This window comes from Equus quagga, chromosome 10, assembly GCF_021613505.1.
Source record: "Equus quagga isolate Etosha38 chromosome 10, UCLA_HA_Equagga_1.0, whole genome shotgun sequence".
Lineage (NCBI taxonomy): Eukaryota > Metazoa > Chordata > Mammalia > Perissodactyla > Equidae > Equus > Equus quagga.
In genome coordinates this window covers 68,873,340-68,893,584 of record NC_060276.1, presented here as the reverse complement: position 1 = coordinate 68,893,584, position 20,245 = coordinate 68,873,340, and the positions used below count along the sequence as shown (strand labels likewise).

Below are 20,245 nucleotides of genomic sequence, written 5' to 3'. Positions count from 1 at the left end.
TCATATTGGCAGGCACACTGGGAGCCTACAGTTCCTAAAACCAGAGGTTCCATTGGATTATTTATGAGACTTCCCTTCTTATGCCAGGCCACCTGACTGGTTATGGGCTTTGAAAACTGTTCAGATCAAAAATCCCTCCTTTGTGGTGTGGAACTCAGATCCAAAAGCTGCTTCCTAAGAAAAATCTGGCTTCACCTGCACCCTACCTTCATCGGGATGTGAGGTAGACATCCACGCAGGCAACAACACTGGTCAGGCTTCTCAACTTTCAAGCCAGAATGTTAACCCTGTCACCCGACCACCTGTTCGTCTGTCTTCCAAAACATATGGATCCTGCCTCAGTCAACAACAGAGCATACCAACACTTCTGGCCTTCATCAGAGAATAAGTGTAGTCAGCCTCTGAGGTCCTGTCAAAAGCCTGGCTATGAGAAGAGATATTTATGGAATATATTGTAAGGGACATTCTATCCATCCACTCCTTTAGGTGGCATTTTAAGTTGTGTCCTCAGATCAAGTTAGAGCACCAGAAGGTTACATGCCTGAACCGTATCAGCTCAGCCCCTGCAGAAATGCTTTAATGTTACACCCTTGGCTTTTAGCCAGGGTAGTTACAAGAAAGTAATATGAAAATCTCTTCTATGTGCGTTATGAAATTTACTGAGGACATTGTCCCTTATGTTAATCCCACATGAAAAATTTCTTACGGAATTTAGTGCCAGTAATGGGCCATTCTGTAGCTGCTAAAAATTATAATTCCTGAAGACTAAATATGAAACGTGTTTATGATATGTTCATTAAAAAAACAGAACACAAAATGGTATATAGACCCTAATTGCAGCCATGTAAAATTATTTCTGTCTGTGGACAAGGACTGAAAGTGGGTAGGCAAAGATGAAAACTGTATGAGGGCAAGGGGATTATAAATGTTTTGTTTTTTCAAAAATTTTTGTTTGCTGTAGCCCTGTCTTTTCAATCAGGGGAGAAAAGAATTTAGTGACAGGAAAATCTCTCTCTCTCTTGAGGAACTGCTATGTGTCGTGCCTTCTGATAACAAGAATTTCATATTTTACTGTGTTCCGCCTTTTCCCTGGCTGCCCCCAAAGGTGAATTTAATGTTCAGTCATCGCACATTAGTTCCCTCTTCCTTTCCATGGTCTGATGTTCTATTTCTATAATCTTATGACATTTGTACTCTTATTTTGGTAAAGTGCTTCAAATCCTGTATAGAAAGAGGCAAAATATAATGAATTTTTCCCAATTTAAAAGTTATACACAGTCATAGTAAACTGGAAAAATATAAGAAAGTAAAAAGAAAAAAGATAACCACTGTTAACACTTTTTGGCATTTTTCCCTATCTTTTCTCAATGTATTTTAAACAAAATTATGAGCATATAAAGTATTGCATCCTGCTGTTTTCATGTAACTTTAAAATATAAGCATGTTTTCGTGTATTGGACACTCCTTGGTGAATAACTTTAGTAAATACCATGCAAGTAGGACTTTCAAAGGTTGGAACCATAGAGGCTTACAGGAAGGGTTACAGAGGAAGCTCAAAGGTCAGTTCAGGCGAGCCCCAAACCTGAGAGAGGAAGCTTTGCGGACCTTATTCCTACAGGGGGCCAGGACCAAATTTGTGTGGGTATGAAGTGAAAGCTCAGGGTAGCCTAAGGCCAAAAGAGCAATCTAGGGTCTTGTACCCAGATTGAAGATCACAGGAAACAGGATTTTCGAGCTAGGAAAACTTTAGAGATCATCTAATACAACACTCTCATTTTACAAAGCCAGAAGAGGTGAACTGACTTGTGTAGGCTCTGGAGTCAGACTGCCTGGATTTGGACCTCTGCTCTACCACTTAGCAACTCCAGACCTTAAGTGGGTCCCTTTACCCTCTGTAAGTCTCATTTTCCTCTGTGAAACGAAAATAGCAATAGCATTTAACTTAACATGCTTATTGTGTGGATTAAATCAGATAATCCATGCAAAGCTCTTAGCACAGTGCCTAACACATAATAAAAATTCATAAATGTTACTTATTAATGTTCGTGTAATTATTATCATTATTCAACTATTTAGTGACAGGGCTATTACAAGGACTCAGATCTCCTGCCTCAATCTATCACTCTTTTCACTACATCGGACTGACTTTTAGGGTCCAGAAAGGACTGAAAGCTGCCTTGAACTCAGCAGTGGTGCTAACTCAAATCTACTTGGGGCTAAACCTGAGGACTTTAGTCTGGGGTGCACTTTATGTAAAAGCACCTAGTCTGGTGTCTGGAAAATAGCAGGCTCTTACGAAATGTTCCTCAACTGATAAGATTTTTTAAAACAACAGCAGGGTTGGGAGGGTGATACTGGCCTCTAAGGGAAGGACCAAAAATCTTTCACAGAAAAACAGAAGGCAGGACTTACAGAAGAGGGCTACCAAAAGTATGTACATTCCATACACATCTGCGAAGACCAAGGACAAGTAGAGGTGGTGCTTTCTGAGACTCCTTGAACTTTCTCGATGTTATTTTTGTTAACCCCTGCATCTTTCCCTGTAGTCACTAGCAAAAATCCTATACAAACCCCAGGTGGGGGTTGTGTGTTCTTCCAGAGCTGAGCAGGCTGAGAAAGAAGTGGGGAAATGTCTATCTCGATTCAAATTAATAAAGCCGGTTTGGCAGCAGGCTTGGGGGGTGGCACCCAGGTAGAAGAGTGGGTGGTGGCAGTGAAAGAGGCAAGAGAGCCAAACCCCTATGACCTTCAAGAGGAAAAAAACAAGTCGTGAATGGGGAGCCAGTTGAGACCACAAACTCAGAGGTTGCAACTGGGGAAAAAAGCCTGTGCCCACCCCCCACCCTGCAATATCTGTTCATAATTTATGACTACAGTGGCTTTCTGGGGGCCTCCTATTAGTCCTCTTTCCTGACCAGTGTCTCTTCCATTTTCCAAAGCCACCTTGCTAACTCTGTCTCTTGACTAATGGATATTCCAGCACTCCCACAGTAATAAGGGGGAGACAATATGCCCTCATGAAATGAAAAGCCATGTAACCATAAGCACAAAATTAAAGAATACAAACTGAGCTCGTAGAGGTTCAGGAGATGCAAAGTAGGCAAGCGATCTGTCAGGTTGGGCTGGTTGGGGGAAGTTTCCAAGAGCACGTAAGTTTTGAGCTTTGAATTGGAAATTTAAGGAGGTGATGGACATGAGTTGGTGGAGAGGTGGACCTTTTCAAAGAAATGCACAAAGGGAGACAATGCAAGATATAACTCAAGCCAGGACAGGTGCCTGCCCCACCCTGCCATTTCTCTGCCTCGGCAGCTCTGCATGATCTGCCACCACACCTGTTTCAGTTAGAAGAGAGCTCCTTGTGACCTAGTGCCCACCAGGCTCTCTCCTCTACCCAATTCCCCACTTGTGCAGCACTTACCAAGTACTCCAGGCTGTGCTGCAGGAGGAAGAGGCGTATGCAGGAAATGTTTGCCAGGCAATGTGAGCAACTATGTCCCATCTCTCAAGTCTGGACATCAGGTAGGAATACATGGTCTTTTGTTTACTCTCTACACGACAGATGGAGGACAAATGTATGTTGGAGTAGAGGGAGGCAGGAGTATGTAGAACCAAGTTTATTCTGTTACCAGAAGCAGACTAACGTCACTTTGAAGGCCCGGTATGCTGCTGTCTCTGAAAAATCCCAGGCTGTATCGATATCCTTCCTGACAGGAGGAAGGTCTGGTCATCACAGAGCACATATCAAGCAACACTGCAAATGGTATAGCGCTGGGCACTATACAGACAAGTTAAACTATAGTCCCTACCCCTAGGAGCTTGCAGTCTAATGGGAAAATTGGGACATGGCCAGGCAGAAAACACACATGATACATTCATTAAAAAGTTGTCAAATGTACAAGTGCAATGTCATTTGATTCCTGAACCCATTCATTCGACCAGCATTTATTGAATGTCTACTATGTGACTCCAAGCCAGGGTCACAGAGATACACAAAACTTGTCTCTGCCCTCAAGGAGTTCACAGTTTAGTGGAAGAGACATACACGTAAACAGATAATGACAATACAACATGGTCTGTGCCGTGTCACATAAGCCTGCACAAAGTGGTTGGGAATGCAGAAAAGGGAGAACCAACTGCACTGAGGGAGACAGGAAAAGCTGAATAGGAGCCTTCCAGAATAAGAGACTTGGGGAGTGGACAATGAGAGGAAGGACATCCCAGGATATGGAGGGAAAGGCATAAAAGGGTACAGTATTTCCAGGAAATAGTGTGAAACTCTGACTGGTTGGAACTTAGTGTGCCCAGTGAAAGATGAAGCAGGAAGGGTGGGAAGTGACCTGAATCTGAGGAGACCTGTATGCCTTCCTAGGGAGTTTGAACTTTATCTCATAGGCAATGGGGAAAATCAAAGGCAGTTTTAAGCAGGGAAATTATATGATCACATACAAGTGATATGATCCCAGTTCTCCTGCCTCCTAGCTGTGTGACTTTGGGCAAGTCACTAAATCTCTGAGCATTAGCGTCTTCATCTATAAAATGGGGATAATAGTGGTACCTACCTCGCAGGGTTGATTTGAGGAGTAAATGAGCTAATGTATGTATAAAGCAATCAGCACAGCGCCTGGTCCATAATAAGAGCTCCATAAATTTTAGCTATTACTACCAGGCGTGTTTCTTAGAAAGGTAACTTTGTTGGCAGCAAGGAATATAAACTGCAGTGGGGAAAAGATTGATGGCAGGAGGTCCGATTAAGATGACATTGCAATTTAATCCAGTGATAAATAAGGTCTTGAACTGGTATTTGGATGCGGGAAGTTAGGGAGATGAAAAAGCGAAGAGTAAGTCGAGCTTGGAAGATTGGGTAGATGAGGACAACCATTAACCAAATTCAGAGAGAAGGCTAGCCAGAGGATAGGGGTGTGGGTGCAGGAACAGATAAATGAGTTCAGTTTGGGATCTGCTGAATGAAAAGTGAAGCCGCCTAGGATGGGAACCTGGAGAATATCAACATGCAGGGGGAGGCCAAAAGAGCCAGTGGAGAAAACCGGTCAGCGACCGCAGTGTCAGTGTGAACTGCGTAAGGGAGGTTTAGGGGGCTGAGGGACACACTATCATCAGCTAGCCATTTGTTTATGTTACACAAACACTCAACTCCCCAACATGCATACAGCCTATTTTCTAATCAGTTCTTTGCTTCTTGCTTCTCAGCTTTGTTTCTTGTAGAGACCACATTTTTTTCCCTTTTGCCCTCTCTTAACTGAAAGAGGGAAAGGTCTAGCATCTCTCAACAGGGGCGACCCCGAAATCACAAGTGAGGAGGTGGGAAGGGGGGAAGAAAGGAGGAAAATGATTTTTAAGAAAAGAAAAAGAGTTCGCGGCGACCTCTAATAATTAAAGTTCCACCTCCCTATATCCTGCCACGCCGCTCTCCTGCCGCCCTTATCGGGCTCCCGGCCGCGAAGTAGGACGGGAAACGTAGTCCTCAAGCCTGACCGGGTGGCACGACTGAAGAACTCGGTTTCCCAACTGGCTCTCCAGGCGCGTGCGCAGATGGCTGCCCCGGCGAGTGGTAAACAGAGACGTCAGGCGGGGGCTGCTGCTTGGAGCAAAACAAAAGGGAAACCCGGGGGGCGGGGGGGGGGGGGGGTACATAGGGGAATTGGTGCGGGAATAGGGGAGCCTGGGGCTGTGGGGACGTGGACCTTATCAAGAGTGGAGGGCAGGGAAGAGGCGGAGGGAGGGGGAGTCAGGGGAGGGGCAAGTGACGCGGGGGAGCGGGGCGTGGGGGAGTGGGGCGTGGGGGAGGGCAGTGATCCGGGTGGAGGAAATTTGGGAGGAGTGTCCGGGGGGCAGCAACTTAAAAGGGGGAGGGAACTGCGGCTAAAGAGACGTTCGGTGATGGGAGCGCAATGTATGAGGGGATACCGTGCCTCAGGTTTAAAGGAGCAGGAAGCTGAGTGAGAGGTTGGAGAAAAAGTGCCTTCGCTAGGCGGAGGTTACAGGTGGTGTCTCAGAAAGAGCTCTTGAGGCTGCAGGCTGTAGTCGAGAAGAGGATCAGAGAACTGTGGCAGGGACAGCTTGGGGGCTAGCGTCCTGGGGCGAGGGGGAAGTTCACGACTTTCTGAGGACTGGCAGGAATGTGCCTCCTGGCCCTTAGTGCTTCCCCCCTGGGGGGAGGCATCGTAAGGGACGGTGGCAGGCTCCTCTGAACGCTGAGCGGCCGAGGTCCAACTCCACGTATGGATCCAGGGAATGAGAATTCAGCCACAGAGGCTGCCGCGATCATAGACCTCGATCCCGACTTCAAACCCCAGAGCCGTCCCCGCTCCTGCACCTGGCCCCTTCCCCGACCAGAGCTTGCTACCCAGCCGTCCGAGCCGCCCGAGGTGGAGCCAGGTCTGGGAGAAAAGGTACACACGGAGGGGCGCTCAGAGCCGATCCTGTTGCCCTCCCGGCTCCCGGAGCCGGCAGGGGGCCCCCAGCCCGGGATCCTGGGGGCCGTAACAGGTCCTCGGAAGGGAGGCTCCCGCCGGAATGCCTGGGGAAATCAGTCATATGCAGAACTCATCAGCCAGGCCATTGAAAGCGCCCCAGAGAAGCGACTGACACTCGCCCAGATCTATGAGTGGATGGTCCGCACTGTGCCCTACTTCAAGGACAAGGGTGACAGCAACAGCTCAGCAGGATGGAAGGTAACTATGACCCCCTTACCTCCATCCCAATACCATCTGCCCCTGGGCCCCCTAGCCTCCTTACTTCTACTCTGGGGCCCTTTTTACACCCCCACCCCAGAGATCCACCTTCAGTCGTCAATTAGACAAACATTTGCTTAGGACATAGTATATGCCATGCTCAGTGCTTGATGCTGGAGGATCACAGATGAATAAGACACTGTCCTTGTCCTGGAGAAAATTGAATTCTCTGCTCACTGCTCAACACTCCCAGCACTTTGGCTTGGGCTGCCCCAAAACACTTATCCCCACAGAGAAGTCTTTATCCTATGTGCAGCAGGGACTGTGTGGATTCCCCACAGGAGCCTAGCCTGCCCTCCTCCTCTGCCTCTCACCCCAACACCTTTTCTCCCATTCCTGTGAGATTGCTTGGATTCCCCGCTTGCCTCCCAATACCTCAGGGTGGAGGTACTGTTCTAGATTACTGTTCCACCCAAGAAGAAGGAGTGGAGTGGCAAAAGGGAGGAAGAGTGATATTCGTGGGGTAAGGTAGCTGGTCCTATGCACTAAGAAAAAAAAAGGGCTGTGAGCTACTACCTGCCTCAGTTTACCCTATAATGCCAAGAAACTCTCCCTTGTAAGGGGCTATCCAAGTTTTGGGGGAAAGTTTTCCTTTACTCTTGGGGAATATTAGTCATGAGAAAAAGAGGTAGGGGTCTGACTTTAGAGCACAAGGTTGGGAGTTCCCTTGGCCTTCCATGAAGAAACTGTGAGGAAAGATCTCGCTAGAAGCTCTGAAAACTTGTCCTGAGAAATATGGGGCTCTAATCATGAAACTGGAGAGCTTCAATCCCTCTGGGTGTCCTGTATCCCCGTAGGTGGTGAGGTCAGCATACAAGGAAGTACAGAGGGTTGAGTGAGCAGAGGGTCTTCCTGTAGGGATACGAGATCCAGGGATCAGATCTGCAGGATCCCCAGGAGCTGGGCAGAACAGAAAACAGGACAGCTGACTGAGACCCTTGGCACTATTTCTGGGTAGACTGCCACGCCACAGTCTCAGCTCATAAAGAGCTCCCCTCCTTGGACCCAGCCTACACAGCTGTTTTTCTTTTCCCTTAGGTTCATTTTCCAGGATAGGAGAAATAATCATGAGTTGTTACTTATGCTGTGGGAGTGTAGTCCCTCCTTCTAATTTACACGTATACGGGGCTTTTTAGTTTACGAAGTAGTTTTTAAATTTTTTATTTTATTCATCTTCATGACGATTCTGAGATTCCACGTTTTACGTATTAGGAAACTAAGGTATAGAAAGGTTGGGAAACTCACCTGATATCAGTAGAATGAGGACTTGCACTCGTCTAACTATAAATCATATGCTCTTTCTGCTCGTCCATGCTGCCAAAATGTCTTCATTGAAATGATGGCAAAGCCAAATCAGGCTGAGCTTGGGGTCTCCAAGGCTCTCACCCCGCACTCTCCACTCCCACCCCACTCCAAGGGGGGAAGCCTCACTCCTGAACTGGCTTTCCTGGTGATGGGCCAAGGTTACTACCACCCCACCAGGGGGCAGCACTCACTTAGAACAAGAAAGCCTAGTTTAGGTGGCTTGGGGAGCAATTAGCAGTCACCCTCCTTCCAACAGGTAGGAATTAGAGGCTTCTAGGGAGCTGACCTCTCCAGGTAGGGAGCTGTACTGTATACTAGTCCCAAGGCCTAAAGAAGAGGGGATGAAAAAATGGGCCTCGTGGGTACTGAGTAGTAGGGAAAGGAATGGGTCTTCTCAGTAGACCCAGAGTTAGAGGATGAAAGGGGGGAAATCATGGTGGCAGAAGTCACTGTGGTCCTCAGTTACTGAGAGCCCAGGCTGGATGGACAAATGTGATTCTTTGAAGGAACTAAGAGTATTAATGCAGCCAGAGTAGTTGGAGTGCCATTACTGCAGGGTCCCAGGGAGACCAGGAGTTCTTTGGCTAAAGAGCCCTGGAACAAGAAGCTACTTAAGCATCTTTCCCTAGGCAAAGGGTCTCCTCATCTAGAAACACATGAAGTGATTTCTGACTGTCCATAGCCTCAGCTTCCTAGTTGCTCCAAGCCTTTCTGGGCTCCTCTGGAGTTTTAAACACTAAAGAGCTCCATGTGGGAGGTCAAATGCCCCTAAGGTTGGAGATCTTTTGCACAAATTCCTGAGAAGTGGGGGAAAGGAGGTAGAAAAGAGAAAGGAGGTTGGGGAGGGGGCACACGAAAGGATGGTGTGACTAGCCTGGAGCAACCAGTAGAAATAAGCCGCTCTGGGGGCTCAAGAAGCTGCCAATCTCTGCTCCCTGGGCCCCTGGGGAAAAAAAAACTTATCTCTAGCAGAATATCAGCAGCCAGCAGGGAGGGAGGAAGGGAGGACACATAGCTTCTAATACCCAAGGCCTCAAGAGCTGACAGAGCCTCAAGGAGAGCCTCACCACCGTCACCCAGGGGCCACCCACCAATCGGGCAACAAATATTGATTATGTACTGGGAGCTTGACACTCTGAGGGGGCACTGCTGGGGGCTGCCTGGCTGGACAACGTGATCCGTGACCTGGGCGCTTATACTTTGACACTAATTATATGACACTGTAAACAATACAATGTAGATTGGGTAAAATCGTGTGGAACAGTTAAAAAATACTGTACAAGTTGGGCCCGGCCCGGTGGCACAGCAGTTAAGTGCGCACGTTCCGCTTTGGCAGCCCGGGGTTCACCGGTTTGGATCCCAGGTGCGGACATGGCACCGCTTGGCAAGCCATGCTGTGGCAGGCGTCCCACGTATAAAGCAGAGGAAGATGAGCATGGATGTTAGCTCAGGGCCAGTCTTCCTCAGCAAAAAGAGGAGGATTGGCAGATGTTAGCTCAGGGCTAGTCTTCCTCAAAAATAAAAATACTATACAAGAAATTTGGCTGCAGAAGTCAAGCAACCACTTTATAAAAGAGAGGGGCCTTAAGCTTGGTCTTGACAAACTAGGAGAATTTAGGGAGGGGAGATCCTTCCCAGGACCAGGAGGGAAGGAGGAATGTGCCTTGTGTATTTGAGGCACAGTGAGAAGCCTGGCCTGAACGTACTTGAGGCTGTGTGTCCACAAACTGGGAGAAATCAGAAAAAAGGAATGTTCAAATCCTGTAGAGAGCTGGGGCCCAGATGTCCTGTGGGGAGTGGAGCACCAGCCATGCTGAGGTTCCAGCCGCTCAGTCTGTTCAGAGAACTGGCCCAGGACAGGGTAGGTCAGTCCTGGGCTGGTGTTATGCCACTGCCCTGTAAACTCCATCCAAGCCTGTACTCAAGGAAAGGGGAGCTGTGGCATGCTCTTTCCCACCTGAGTCTAGTTCCTGATGTACCAGGAGTGCATCTCCCCAATGCCCACGAGCCCCAGACAGCCCCCCAAAGACTTGGGAGAAGTACAGTGTTGTGAGCTTTTCCAGGGTGGGCGCAGTGTCCTCTGCAATAGGTTATTACTCAGGTTGTCTCCTGGGCCCCTGTGCAAAGGAGTCTGGAGCAGAGGCCGAGCAGCTTGTCTTCGGGTGGGAACTCTGTATGGTCTCCTCCTCCACTCCCAACCCCCGCCCCTACCTTGGCCTGTTTTCGCCCTGGATTTGACTAGCTTTGAGTCTCCAGGAATGCCCCTGCCATGTCCCAGCATCCTTTTAGACTGGACTGCTGGCTGCTGACCTCCCCTACACACACCTCATGCCCCTTTCCTGCTGCCTCTGCCCTCTCCAGAACTCCATCCGCCACAACCTGTCCCTGCACAGCAAGTTCATCAAGGTTCACAACGAGGCTACTGGCAAGAGCTCTTGGTGGATGCTGAACCCCGAGGGAGGCAAGAGTGGCAAGGCGCCTCGCCGCCGAGCAGCCTCCATGGATAGCAGCAGCAAGCTACTCCGGGGCCGCAGCAAGACCCCCAAGAAGAAATCAGCTGTGATGCCAGCCCCACCTGAAGGTGCCACTCCGACGAGCCCTGTTGGCCACTTTGCCAAGTGGTCAGGCAGCCCTTGCTCTCGAAACCGCGAGGAAGCTGATGTGTGGACCACCTTCCGTCCACGAAGCAGTTCAAATGCTAGCACTGTCAGCACCCGGCTCTCCCCCAGGAGGCCAGAGTCTGAGGTGCTGACGGAGGAGGAAATACCAGCCTCAGTCAGCAGCTATGCAGGGGGTGTGCCTCCCACCCTAAACGAAGATCTAGAGCTGTTAGATGGGCTCAACCTCACATCTTCCCATTCCCTGCTATCTCGGAGTAGTCTCTCTGGCTTCTCTTTGCAGCATCCTGGGGTTACGGGCCCCTTACACACCTACAGCACCTCCCTCTTCAGCTCAGCAGAGGGGCCCCTGTCAGCAGGAGAAGGATGCTTCTCAAGCTCCCAGTCTCTGGAGGCCCTGCTCACTTCTGATACGCCACCACCCCCTGCTGATGTCCTCATGACCCAAGTAGATCCCATTCTGTCTCAGGCTCCGACACTTCTGTTGCTGGGGGGAATACCTTCCTCCAGCAAGCTAGCCACAGGAGTCGGCCTATGTCCTAAGCCCCTAGAGGCTCCAGGCCCCAGCAGTCTGGTTCCTACCCTTTCGATGATGGCACCACCACCAGTCATGGTGGGTGCTCCCATCCCCAAGGGCCTGGCGACTCCTGTGCTCACACCCCCTACTGAAGCTGCAAGCCAAGACAGAATGCCTCAGGATCTAGATCTTGATATGTATATGGAGAACCTGGAGTGTGACATGGATAACATCATCAGTGACCTCATGGATGGGGGCGAGGGACTGGACTTCAACTTCGAGCCAGGTACGGCACCCCCTAATCATGGTAGCACCTCACAACCTATACCCACTCCTCAGTGCCCAGCTAGTCCCATGATCTGATCAAGCGGGAGATTCGAACAAGGGGTGGCTGGAGATCCTGGGATATTGGAGGGAGGATGTCATATTAGAGTGGCATGGTTTCCAGATGAGACCTCCAGGCCCTCCAGCAGTGCCCACCCCTACAGGGCAACACAGGAGAGGTGGGGGGAGGGGCTCTCTCTGTTTTCCTTGGTATGGACCTTGATGATGGAAAGTTGTCATGCCCCAGATCAACCTCTTACCTTGTCCTCCATTTTTTTCTCCCCACAGATCCCTGAGCCATGGCTGGAAGCTTTGTCCCCTGCTTCAGAGGTGGAGCCAGGCATGCCCATATCCACTCTTTACCCTTGACCCATCCCCGGGAATTTGGGACCCTACTTTAGAGCTAGGGTGGGGTCTACTCACACGGGTGTTAAGGAAATTATAAAGATAAAGCTGCCCCATATGGGAACTATGGGAGGAGGGAGAGGGGAGGGGGAAAGGGAGAGGGTTTATTCTCACTGTGCCAATTAGGGGGTAAGGCCCCCTCCCGGGAGCCATCCTCGCCTCCCCTCATTCCCACCCCTAGGTTTTGTAGCAGGGGCGAGCAGTGCTGTTGGAAATGTGAAGTCACCAGTGGCCTTACCCCTGCCTTTGGGAGCAGGATTTTTTGTAGAGTCTTATCTGAGCTGGTCCAGGCTAGACTGAGCCTGGGATTTTTATGCAGTGGCCCCTTAGGCCAGTGGGGGGTGGGGGGGGGGGCTAGTGGAGACCTGGAAGGGCCAAGGTCTGAGCACTGGAGTGGCTCACCAGGCCAAATCATCCTTGGAAGGCTGCAGATAACAGAAAGTCTTTTTATAAACTTTTAAAGAAATATAAACACAAATATAGAGATTTTTAACAGTGGCAAGGTACTAGTGATGGGGAGAATGCTTTTTTCTTTCTGAAGGCTTTGTCATAGTGACAGGATACAAACACTACAGACATTACTTGGGGAAACATGGAGAAGTCGGGGAGGGAACTCCAGGCTGACAGAGAGCAGCAGTGGGGAGGCGTACTGAGCAAGGGGAAGAGCCCCCAAGTGGACCAGGTCAGAACAAGGTCTGGTGGAAGTAGCTTGGAGTTTCCCTAAGGAGAAAGCTAAGCCAGGTCCCCTCATTCTGTCACCTTGTGCCTGGCAGTGTGTGGTATTGGGGTGCAGCCACACTCTTGCATGACCCACTGTGAGTTAGTGCTATGGTGGGAGAGTGCATTGAAGACCTGGAATTAGTTTGTGGCCTGGGAAGGGGATGGGAGGGGAGAGAAGAGAAGGAGGGAAGGATTTAGGGTGGTAAAGTTAGGCACAGAGACCTCCCTGTTCAAGGCCCCTGACAGCTGTCCCTGCCCTTCTTCCCCTTGCCTGACTACAGGGGTTATGTGGAAGTGTGTGTGGCGGCAGACAGGGGGAGGGGCAAGACAGGGAAGGGGGAGCAGGAGAGCTTGGCTGAGGGTCTGGGAAATGAGCAGGGATGGAGGGGAATGTGGATCAGGTTTACTAGCACCTGCCAGGGAGGCCATCTGGGGCTCCTTCTCCACCCTAGCCCCCAAAGCAGCCCCTCCCCCAGTCCCCTTTGCATTGTCCCCTCCCCCGCCCCTGCTGTGGGTTCCCATCATTTCCTGTGTCAGCGCCTGGCCTACCCAGATTGTATCATGTGCTAGATTGGAGTGGGGAAGTGTGTCAAATCAATAAATGAATAAATTCAATAAATGCCTATAACCAGCCCTTGTTTCTGCTGTCTTGCTGCTCCCCTCGGATAAGGGGGAGGGAGGGGAAAGACAAATGGCTGACCAGAGGGACTGCCCAGAGGCAGAGATGTGAGGGGTCTGGATTTTGGCAGGCAGGTGGGGGTGGTGGAGTGTGGTGGGGGGAGGGAAGGTGCCCATGGTCACCTAACCCCAGCAGTAGCAGGAGGGCTGTGATAGGCCTCCCAAGGGGAGGTAATCTAGTTGGAGAAGACCCCACCTCCTACTCTGTCCCTCAAAGGTTCATTGTACTAGACTTCCCAGTCTTTCCTCATTCCCACCTGTGTGCCCACCCCAGCCCTCTCCTGCTGCTCCTACCCACCCTCAGAGCCTCCACAGTGCCTGGAGCATACTTAGGCCTTGGTGCAGATATTGAGAGGAAGGAGTCTTTCTTGAAAAAGGAACCTCACATTAAATACCAGTCATTTCATACCTAGTATTGCTGCTCTCACTTGGTCTGTTTATTTGGTTAGCGACGTTTAGTCCTCCTACGGAGAAAGTCTGCTCTGGTCTTAAAGAACGGACCCCTGCGAGTGGGCTTCCGGTCATATGATCGTCTTGATGATTTGGACTGGAAAAGGAAAGGATCAGTAAGTAGTTAAAGAGGCCCCTGCAGGGAAGCTTTCTTCAGCTAGGGCCAAAGGTAGGACAAAAGAGGTGAGAGGCAGGTCTTGGGCATGCATGTTAGATTTGGAAAGGAAATTCATCCCAGAGGGCAGGGGTAGAGGAGCCTTCAGTTGGCTGGTGGGAAAAGGGGGGTGCTGGGACAGACCACATTTGGGGAGTCTTACTGGGACTTTCGCAGAGGGTTCAATTATAACGACTTTCTTGGCTTCTTGGCTTTTAAGCATTTTTATTCGGCTCCTCTCCAGCTCATCACATTGTGTGCGCAAGGCCCCTAGGAATGAGGAAAAGGCACCCCCACCTCTGAGGACTAGAGAGCTTACCTACCCATCCCGTCCCTCCCATCGTTCAAAGGATCACTTGGAGTAACAAGGCCTAAAGCTAGGCTGAGGAGTGATCTGAAGGTGCCTAAGCTTTCCCCTTTTTAGTAGGAATTGGGACACCAAGACTCCTAGAGAAAAAGATGAAGGGAAATATGGAAACGGTGGGGTGGTGATAGGGAGATATACTGAGAAGATGGCTGAGAAATGAGGGCGAAGAGATAGTGACGCACGCACATTCCACATGATTTGAGCTAAACTCCCTCCTAAAGTAGACCCAGACCCTATTCCCCTTTTCCTAGGATCCTGTGATCCTACCTGCTGTATTATACCAGTCTCACCCTATATCTCCCATCACCCAGCTATGTACAGTACTCTCCGTGTTCCTTCTTCCTCCATCATGCTCCTTACCAATTAGCTCAGGTTCTGGATTCTTCAGGAGGGGCACAAAAGCTTTGTAGGCAGTCCCAAGTCGGGTTCCTGTGAACACAGCAGTGTGCTATCCCCAGCCCGTGTCACCCCGTTTCCACCCTTCCAAAGCCCAAGATTTCAGGACCTTAACACTCAACACTACCTTGAGCTGGTATACCTTATTTCCTCCCCTCAGGTCCATCCCTAGGATCAGGTGGGGGGCATCGTATGTGTGAACCTAACCTATTGGCATAGAGGCAGTGCCCTTTCTTAGGCTGACTAGAGATGCCCTATTTTAAGGACAAGGTTCACAATCCATCTTGAGGGCCTTGCTCTATCTCTTGGGAATGATCCCAAGCCTCTACCTGGTGGCCCACGCTCCACCCTACAAACATAGTAGGTGTTTCGAACTGTAAGGAATTTGCTGGCATAGTCTCCAGGGGTCTTCAACAGGAAGAAGAACTTCATTGTCCCCTCTTCATCACACAGATCGATGGTATCTAGAGAGAGGCCACAGGGTAATTGGAGCAGCCAAGGAAGGAGAGCCGGAGCAAAAGGGGCCAGTGATCCTATCCCGAATGGGTTGGAGGAAGCTGTCAGGATTCAAGGAGCTCTCTTTTTGCTACCAGAAGGGTTTGGGGGCTAGAGATGACCCTACTACTTCTGACCCTTGGCCATTAGTCCCCACCCCAAACTCCTCACCTTTTTTAGACAATTTCATTTTATTTCGGATGTAATGCAACAACAGGAGGACAGAGCAATTGGTGTTGACCAGAAACTGCTGATCATCTGAGAAGAGATGGGATGGGGCATGTGGCACTTCTCTACTTATACCATCCCTATGATCTCCACTGCCCTCAAACCTCCCAGCACTACACTTAGACTCTGGCTCTGTGATGTCCCTCACCTCCATGTTTGATGAAGATGAACATGCTCTGAAGATCTTCTCACTCTTCAGAGAGAGCCCCTGATGAGTCATACAGGGAGAGGGTGTTCTAGAGGCCTGGAGGGGCCAAGCAGGCCCATGGTGTAGAAGCAGATGGATTACATAAGCCGAGGAGGCCCAGACTGGGCAGACAGGAGAGAGCTTTTGGCAGTTGTGGATAACCAGCATCCCTAGGGGTGGGGCCTGAGGCTGCAGTTGAGGGATTATGAGGTCAGAAGTGGTATGTGCGTCAGAAGGTGGAGGAAGGATAAGGAGAGAAGAACTTGGGTGGGGTCTGTAAAAGATTTGTTGGGAATGGGGGAAACACGGGAAATCTAACTCTAAACTGGACTCTGGAAGGAGAGCAGGACACTTAGAGAAAAACAAGTTTCTGGAACAGTACTCTTTTCTAGTTAATTTGTGGTACAACTGCTTGCTTCCACAGCATCAGTCTACTACTCCTTTTTCCTACCATGGGCAGCATGTCTCCCATCCTCATAGCACCCCACATTTCCCTTGCTCCCCACCCCAACAACAGACATTCTTGATGATCATCAGCAGAAACTTTATTTCTCATTGATTCAGGAACAATTGAAGGGTAGACGGAAAGAGGGAGGGAGGGACGGAGGGACGGAGGGACGGCGGGACAGCGGGGAAAGAATCCAGCAAAGAGGGAGGGCTGGATTGGAGGAGATGAAACATGTACCAGGGCAAAATCCTCAAGTAGGAGATATTGAATAAGGGAGCTGTTATAGTGGGCACAAAATTCAAAATCAGGGGAGTGAGGTAAGGATCGGACCCAGCCTGGTTAGACTAAGGGATGTTAGTACAATTTAGGGCTACAGGACCCTGGGGTTCTGTCAGGGTATAAGGGCTCAGGTTTCAAGTTTCAGGGTGTAACATGGGGGAGCCCAGTAGGGGCTATGCTGGCTGCAGGGGGAGCCCCCAGACCCCTCCCCTAGAGCCCCTCCTTTTGGGGGAATTTCACTGACGTGGCAGAGCCGTTCACTGTAGTCTGGCCGCAGACTTTCCGCCAATCCCTTAGACACACCACTCCAGGCCTAAAGACAGATATCTCCAGGTCAGGGGTCAATTAGGAGCAGGAAGTAAAAGACCCGGGCTCTGTGCCAAGGCAGCTCTCACAATGTCTGCAACCACTGTGATTACAGAAGGGACACACAGACTCCTGGGCCCCCAACACCACTGTTTCCATCTGCCTTAAACCAATCTATAATCAGTTCTTCTGTGTCTTTCTCTCCATCTAGCCCATCCCCCAATGGGTTGGCCACATCCTGACAGTTAGCCCTCCCTCCCCTCCCCTCTGCCCCCATAGTCTGTCTGTCTTGCTGGCAAGCAGTTGGCAGTTGACAGACTGCAGTCTGCCTATGACAATGTTCTCACCGAAAAGTTCCCATGGTATTCAGTAACCAGATCCTCTAGGTTCTTGAGGGTAGGAATTCGGGGCATCATCCTGAGGGGGGAGAAAGAGGGAGCAGGAGCACATCAGTTACGCTCTTTTATTACCCTTCTCCCAGTGCTCCCATATGGGATGAAGTGATTCTGTGTTCTCTGTGCCTACAGTTTGCTCCCACCACCATGCCCACTTGGATACTGTCCCGCCCTCTACTCCTGGAGACCCTATAACAACTCTCCTCTACTATTCCCAGCCACCCCCACCTCATTTTTCTGGGATTCCCAAAATCTCACCGCTCAAGCAAGCAGTACACACAGATGAGGCCAATAATCAATCCCATGGACCCGACGGGGATAAGCACAGCTTCCAACGCAAACAATGAAGGACTCTCTATAGAAAAGAGACCTAACATTTGTGGTGTCCCTACTACGTGCCAACATTTGTAGAGCCCCATCTTGGTGCCAGGCACTGTGCTAAACACTTTCCGTATACTTAATCCTCACAGCTCCTGAGAGCGGGGAACAAGTCATATCTCCATTTTACAGATGAGGAAACAGAATCAAGGAGGTTAGTGATGTGCCCAAGGTCAAAGAGGTAGTAAGCAGCAGGGGCAGGTTTAAACCCTTGATTTGTCTGGTTCCAAAGCCATCTTCACTGTGCAGGCTTTCTGGGAGTGCCGTGGGGAAATCTTATACATTCCATCTCCCCTCTGAGCACTCCTCGGCCTCCTTCTCAATCCACCCCCCTACTCTAACAACACACCGACCCAACCCTCCACAGACAAAGCCTGCTTCCTGGGAGTTGGAGTTGAACAGTGAGGGAAGATGGGCCACCAAGTTTGAGGTAGGGAGGTAGAGCAGAAGACTTAGTGGTGCTAGAAAGGTTGGGGTGCTGGCCTCATGGGTCAGGGTGATGCATCAGGCCCATTTTACCCTTTGAAGTACTGCTGCCCCAGTGGACCGGGTGGCTCCATTCACTCCAATGCTGAGCACTTCCACAGAGTGGGTTATAGCGGCTCCGAACACGGAACGTGTAGAGTTTCTGTGCATCCACGCTAGGCAGAGAGAAGCTAGGTCTGTGGCCCACTGATTGTTCCTTGGGGAGAAAGAGGGTGCGGGAAAGATGGGTGTCTACACAACAAGGGAGAATTGAAACTGCTGCCCACTCCTATGTCATCTTCTGGTCCTTCCCAGTTCCTCCCTCCTCTCGACTACTCAAGCCACACTGCTCCCTTCACTGACTAGAATCTAATGCCTCCTCTCCAGAGCCCCTTAAAAGCTTTCTTTTGTTTACTTGCCTATCTGGTATTAGGAAGAGTATGGGTAGGGAAACTTTAATGAAAACTCACTGTTGATGACAGGGAAAGGAGGGTGGAGGGTGGGCAGAGGAACTGGGAGGCAGAGAACGGGAGCTTGGGATCAGGCCCTCATATTTGGCTGAGTGCATTCTTTATCCCCACTTGCTTGGCCTTAGCTGCTACATTCATATCCCCAGTCACTCACAGTCCAGCTGCGGTCCCGGTCACTCCGGTACTGCACCAGGTGCTCCAAACAATGGTCCGAGTATCTGCTGCTCCATCTCAGTTCTAACTGGGATTCACTCAGGTTGTGAAGTGTTAGATTCTCTGGAGCCCAGGGGATCACTGGAGATATGTGTGCATGTGTGGTCATTCCCCTGGTCTGGACAAGTCAGGATCCTGAAAGTAGTACCCCTGATCCCTCCCCCACTTCTCCGTCCCCACCCCTCACCTCCTCCTTTCTGGCCGAGTACTCTTATGGTGAAAGAACACCACTCCATATACCCCAATGCCCCACAATATCCTGGACTCTTGATCCTCTTTCCAAATTACCCAGATCCTGCAGTTTTAGCATCTGTGTGGCTTGCCTCCTGGGTTCCCTTGGGTCCTGGAGCTGGACAACAAATGTTTCGTAGAGATGGATCTCCTCTTTTCCCAACCAACAGCCAGAAGTGACCTCTTCAGAGAATAGATAGTGGCCACACTCTTGGACTTTACCATCGTCAGAGTTTTTGTACCTAGAGAAGGGTAGGAAGGAAGAGAAACCGGGGCGGGGGTGGGGGTAAACTTGGGTATTACAGATATCCACGGGCCAGCCTCATCTCCTCTGAATTGACTTAAGAACTTACCCCACGAGAAAAGAGTGGGGAACCTGAAATGTTTGCTACCCTCTTTCTTGGTTCCCAGGCAGTTTCTCACATCCAGCCCACCTCCTCTTCCTCCCCCATGCTATCCCCTCTTCCCTTCTCATACCAATAGTGCAGAGTCAGGTTGGTGGGCTGGGGCTCAGAGCTGCTGTTCCAAGTGCAATTCATGTACTCAACATTGAACACAAAACACTGAACCTTTGGGAGGGGCAGGGTGGAAACACTGGGGGCCCTAGGGGGTGTAGAAGTCAGGAAGAAATCTAAATTGGGAAGAAAATGAAGTGGGGGAGGGGAAAAGAAGAAATCATGGTCAGAAGAAGAAGCAGCGTGAGGCAGGGAACCTTTCCCCTCGCTCTCCCCACAGTATTCTTAAATTCTGCCCGCATCCTTGTAACGCCCAGGTTTCAGATTTCTGTAAGGCCCCTTCCCACAGCCTCCATTCTCACCAACCCCCTCCAGTCCCAGGTTTCCCACCAGTTGTGATGTCTTCATTCCCACTGGGCGTGGGGACCTTCGGGGTCAGCCCCACCCCCAGCAGAGGCAGCTGCAGGAATAAGAGGGATCTGAGTGGCAATGGTGGCTTCAACATGGCGCTTGCTCTTCGTTCCCTGGGTGTAGACTGTGTCAGGACCATGGGCCCCTCACCCACTACCCCTCCCCACCCACACATTTCCTTCTGTCATAGCTTCCGGTGGAAAGAACCTTAGAAACCAGGGCTTTACAGAGGGTGTGGCAAATGTGTGCTATGACACTGGTTAAATACTCTGGGAGATTAGGTGTTAATCTAATCTGCAGGGGTAAACCCACCACTGTAAAGTGGTGTCAAGTAGAGCCTAAGGCTGGGTATACAATATTGTCACAGATTCAAGAATCCCCAGACCACCTAGATCCTGAGAAGGATCTGTTCACCACTCCCACCACCATTCTCAACCACCTCTCACTCAATCGTTTCATCCTTTGGAGGGGGGGGGTCTGAGCCTCCCCCCATCCAATGTGATGCTCCTTTCTTGGCTCAGTCACCCTGAAACCTCTGTCAAAGGTCTACTGTCTCGGCTGGAAGGAAAATACAATCTTGGCTCCTGTGGGCACATAT

At 50.2% G+C, this 20,245-nt stretch overlaps 3 protein-coding genes across 3 annotated transcripts; 1 reads left to right on the top strand and 2 right to left on the bottom strand.

Annotated features, from left to right (window-relative positions):
* Positions 1-5,678: 5,678 nt before the first annotated feature.
* Positions 5,679-13,275, top strand: FOXO4 (forkhead box O4). Its single transcript, XM_046673900.1, has 3 exons — positions 5,679-6,692; positions 10,419-11,478; positions 11,805-13,275. The coding sequence occupies exons 1-3, from the start codon at positions 6,240-6,242 to the stop codon at positions 11,810-11,812; spliced, it is 1,521 nt and encodes a 506-aa protein (XP_046529856.1). The 5' UTR covers positions 5,679-6,239; the 3' UTR covers positions 11,813-13,275.
* A 466-nt stretch (positions 13,276-13,741) lies between these two features.
* Positions 13,742-15,625, bottom strand: C10HXorf65 (chromosome 10 CXorf65 homolog). Its single transcript, XM_046672760.1, has 6 exons — positions 15,558-15,625; positions 15,353-15,439; positions 15,016-15,150; positions 14,651-14,719; positions 14,087-14,193; positions 13,742-13,866 (listed from the first exon to the last, which is right to left on the bottom strand). Exons 1-6 carry the CDS (start codon positions 15,580-15,582, stop codon positions 13,765-13,767), a joined length of 525 nt encoding a protein of 174 aa, XP_046528716.1. The 5' UTR covers positions 15,583-15,625; the 3' UTR covers positions 13,742-13,764.
* A 500-nt stretch (positions 15,626-16,125) lies between these two features.
* On the bottom strand, positions 16,126-19,774 carry IL2RG (interleukin 2 receptor subunit gamma). The gene is made up of 8 exons (XM_046673396.1): positions 19,627-19,774; positions 19,259-19,412; positions 18,839-19,023; positions 18,492-18,631; positions 17,922-18,084; positions 17,283-17,379; positions 16,977-17,046; positions 16,126-16,636 (listed from the first exon to the last, which is right to left on the bottom strand). The coding sequence occupies exons 1-8, from the start codon at positions 19,739-19,741 to the stop codon at positions 16,451-16,453; spliced, it is 1,110 nt and encodes a 369-aa protein (XP_046529352.1). The 5' UTR covers positions 19,742-19,774; the 3' UTR covers positions 16,126-16,450.
* Positions 19,775-20,245: the final 471 nt, after the last annotated feature.

What these genes read in the sequence shown, in the direction of transcription:
- C10HXorf65 (XM_046672760.1), bottom strand. Translation starts at nt 15,582, where the DNA reads ATGTTCATCTTCATCAAACATGGAG. An exon ending in GGTGGAGCGTGGGCCACCAG is followed by an intron (nt 14,720 to 15,015) that starts GTAGAGGCTTGG and finishes CTGTGTTCACAG; the next exon opens with GAACCCGACTTGGGACTGCC. An exon ending in AACCCTCTGCGAAAGTCCCA is followed by an intron (nt 13,867 to 14,086) that starts GTAAGACTCCCC and finishes TTCCTTTTCCAG; the next exon opens with TCCAAATCATCAAGACGATC.
- IL2RG (XM_046673396.1), bottom strand. Translation starts at nt 19,741, where the DNA reads ATGTTGAAGCCACCATTGCCACTCAGATCCCTCTTATTCCTGCAGCTG. An exon ending in ACCGGGACCGCAGCTGGACT is followed by an intron (nt 18,085 to 18,491) that starts GTGAGTGACTGG and finishes TTTCTCCCCAAG; the next exon opens with GAACAATCAGTGGGCCACAG. An exon ending in AATACCATGGGAACTTTTCG is followed by an intron (nt 16,637 to 16,976) that starts GTGAGAACATTG and finishes ATCTGTCTTTAG; the next exon opens with GCCTGGAGTGGTGTGTCTAA.
- FOXO4 (XM_046673900.1), top strand. Translation starts at nt 6,240, where the DNA reads ATGGATCCAGGGAATGAGAATTCAGCCACAGAGGCTGCCGCGATCATA. An exon ending in ACAGCTCAGCAGGATGGAAG is followed by an intron (nt 6,693 to 10,418) that starts GTAACTATGACC and finishes TGCCCTCTCCAG; the next exon opens with AACTCCATCCGCCACAACCT.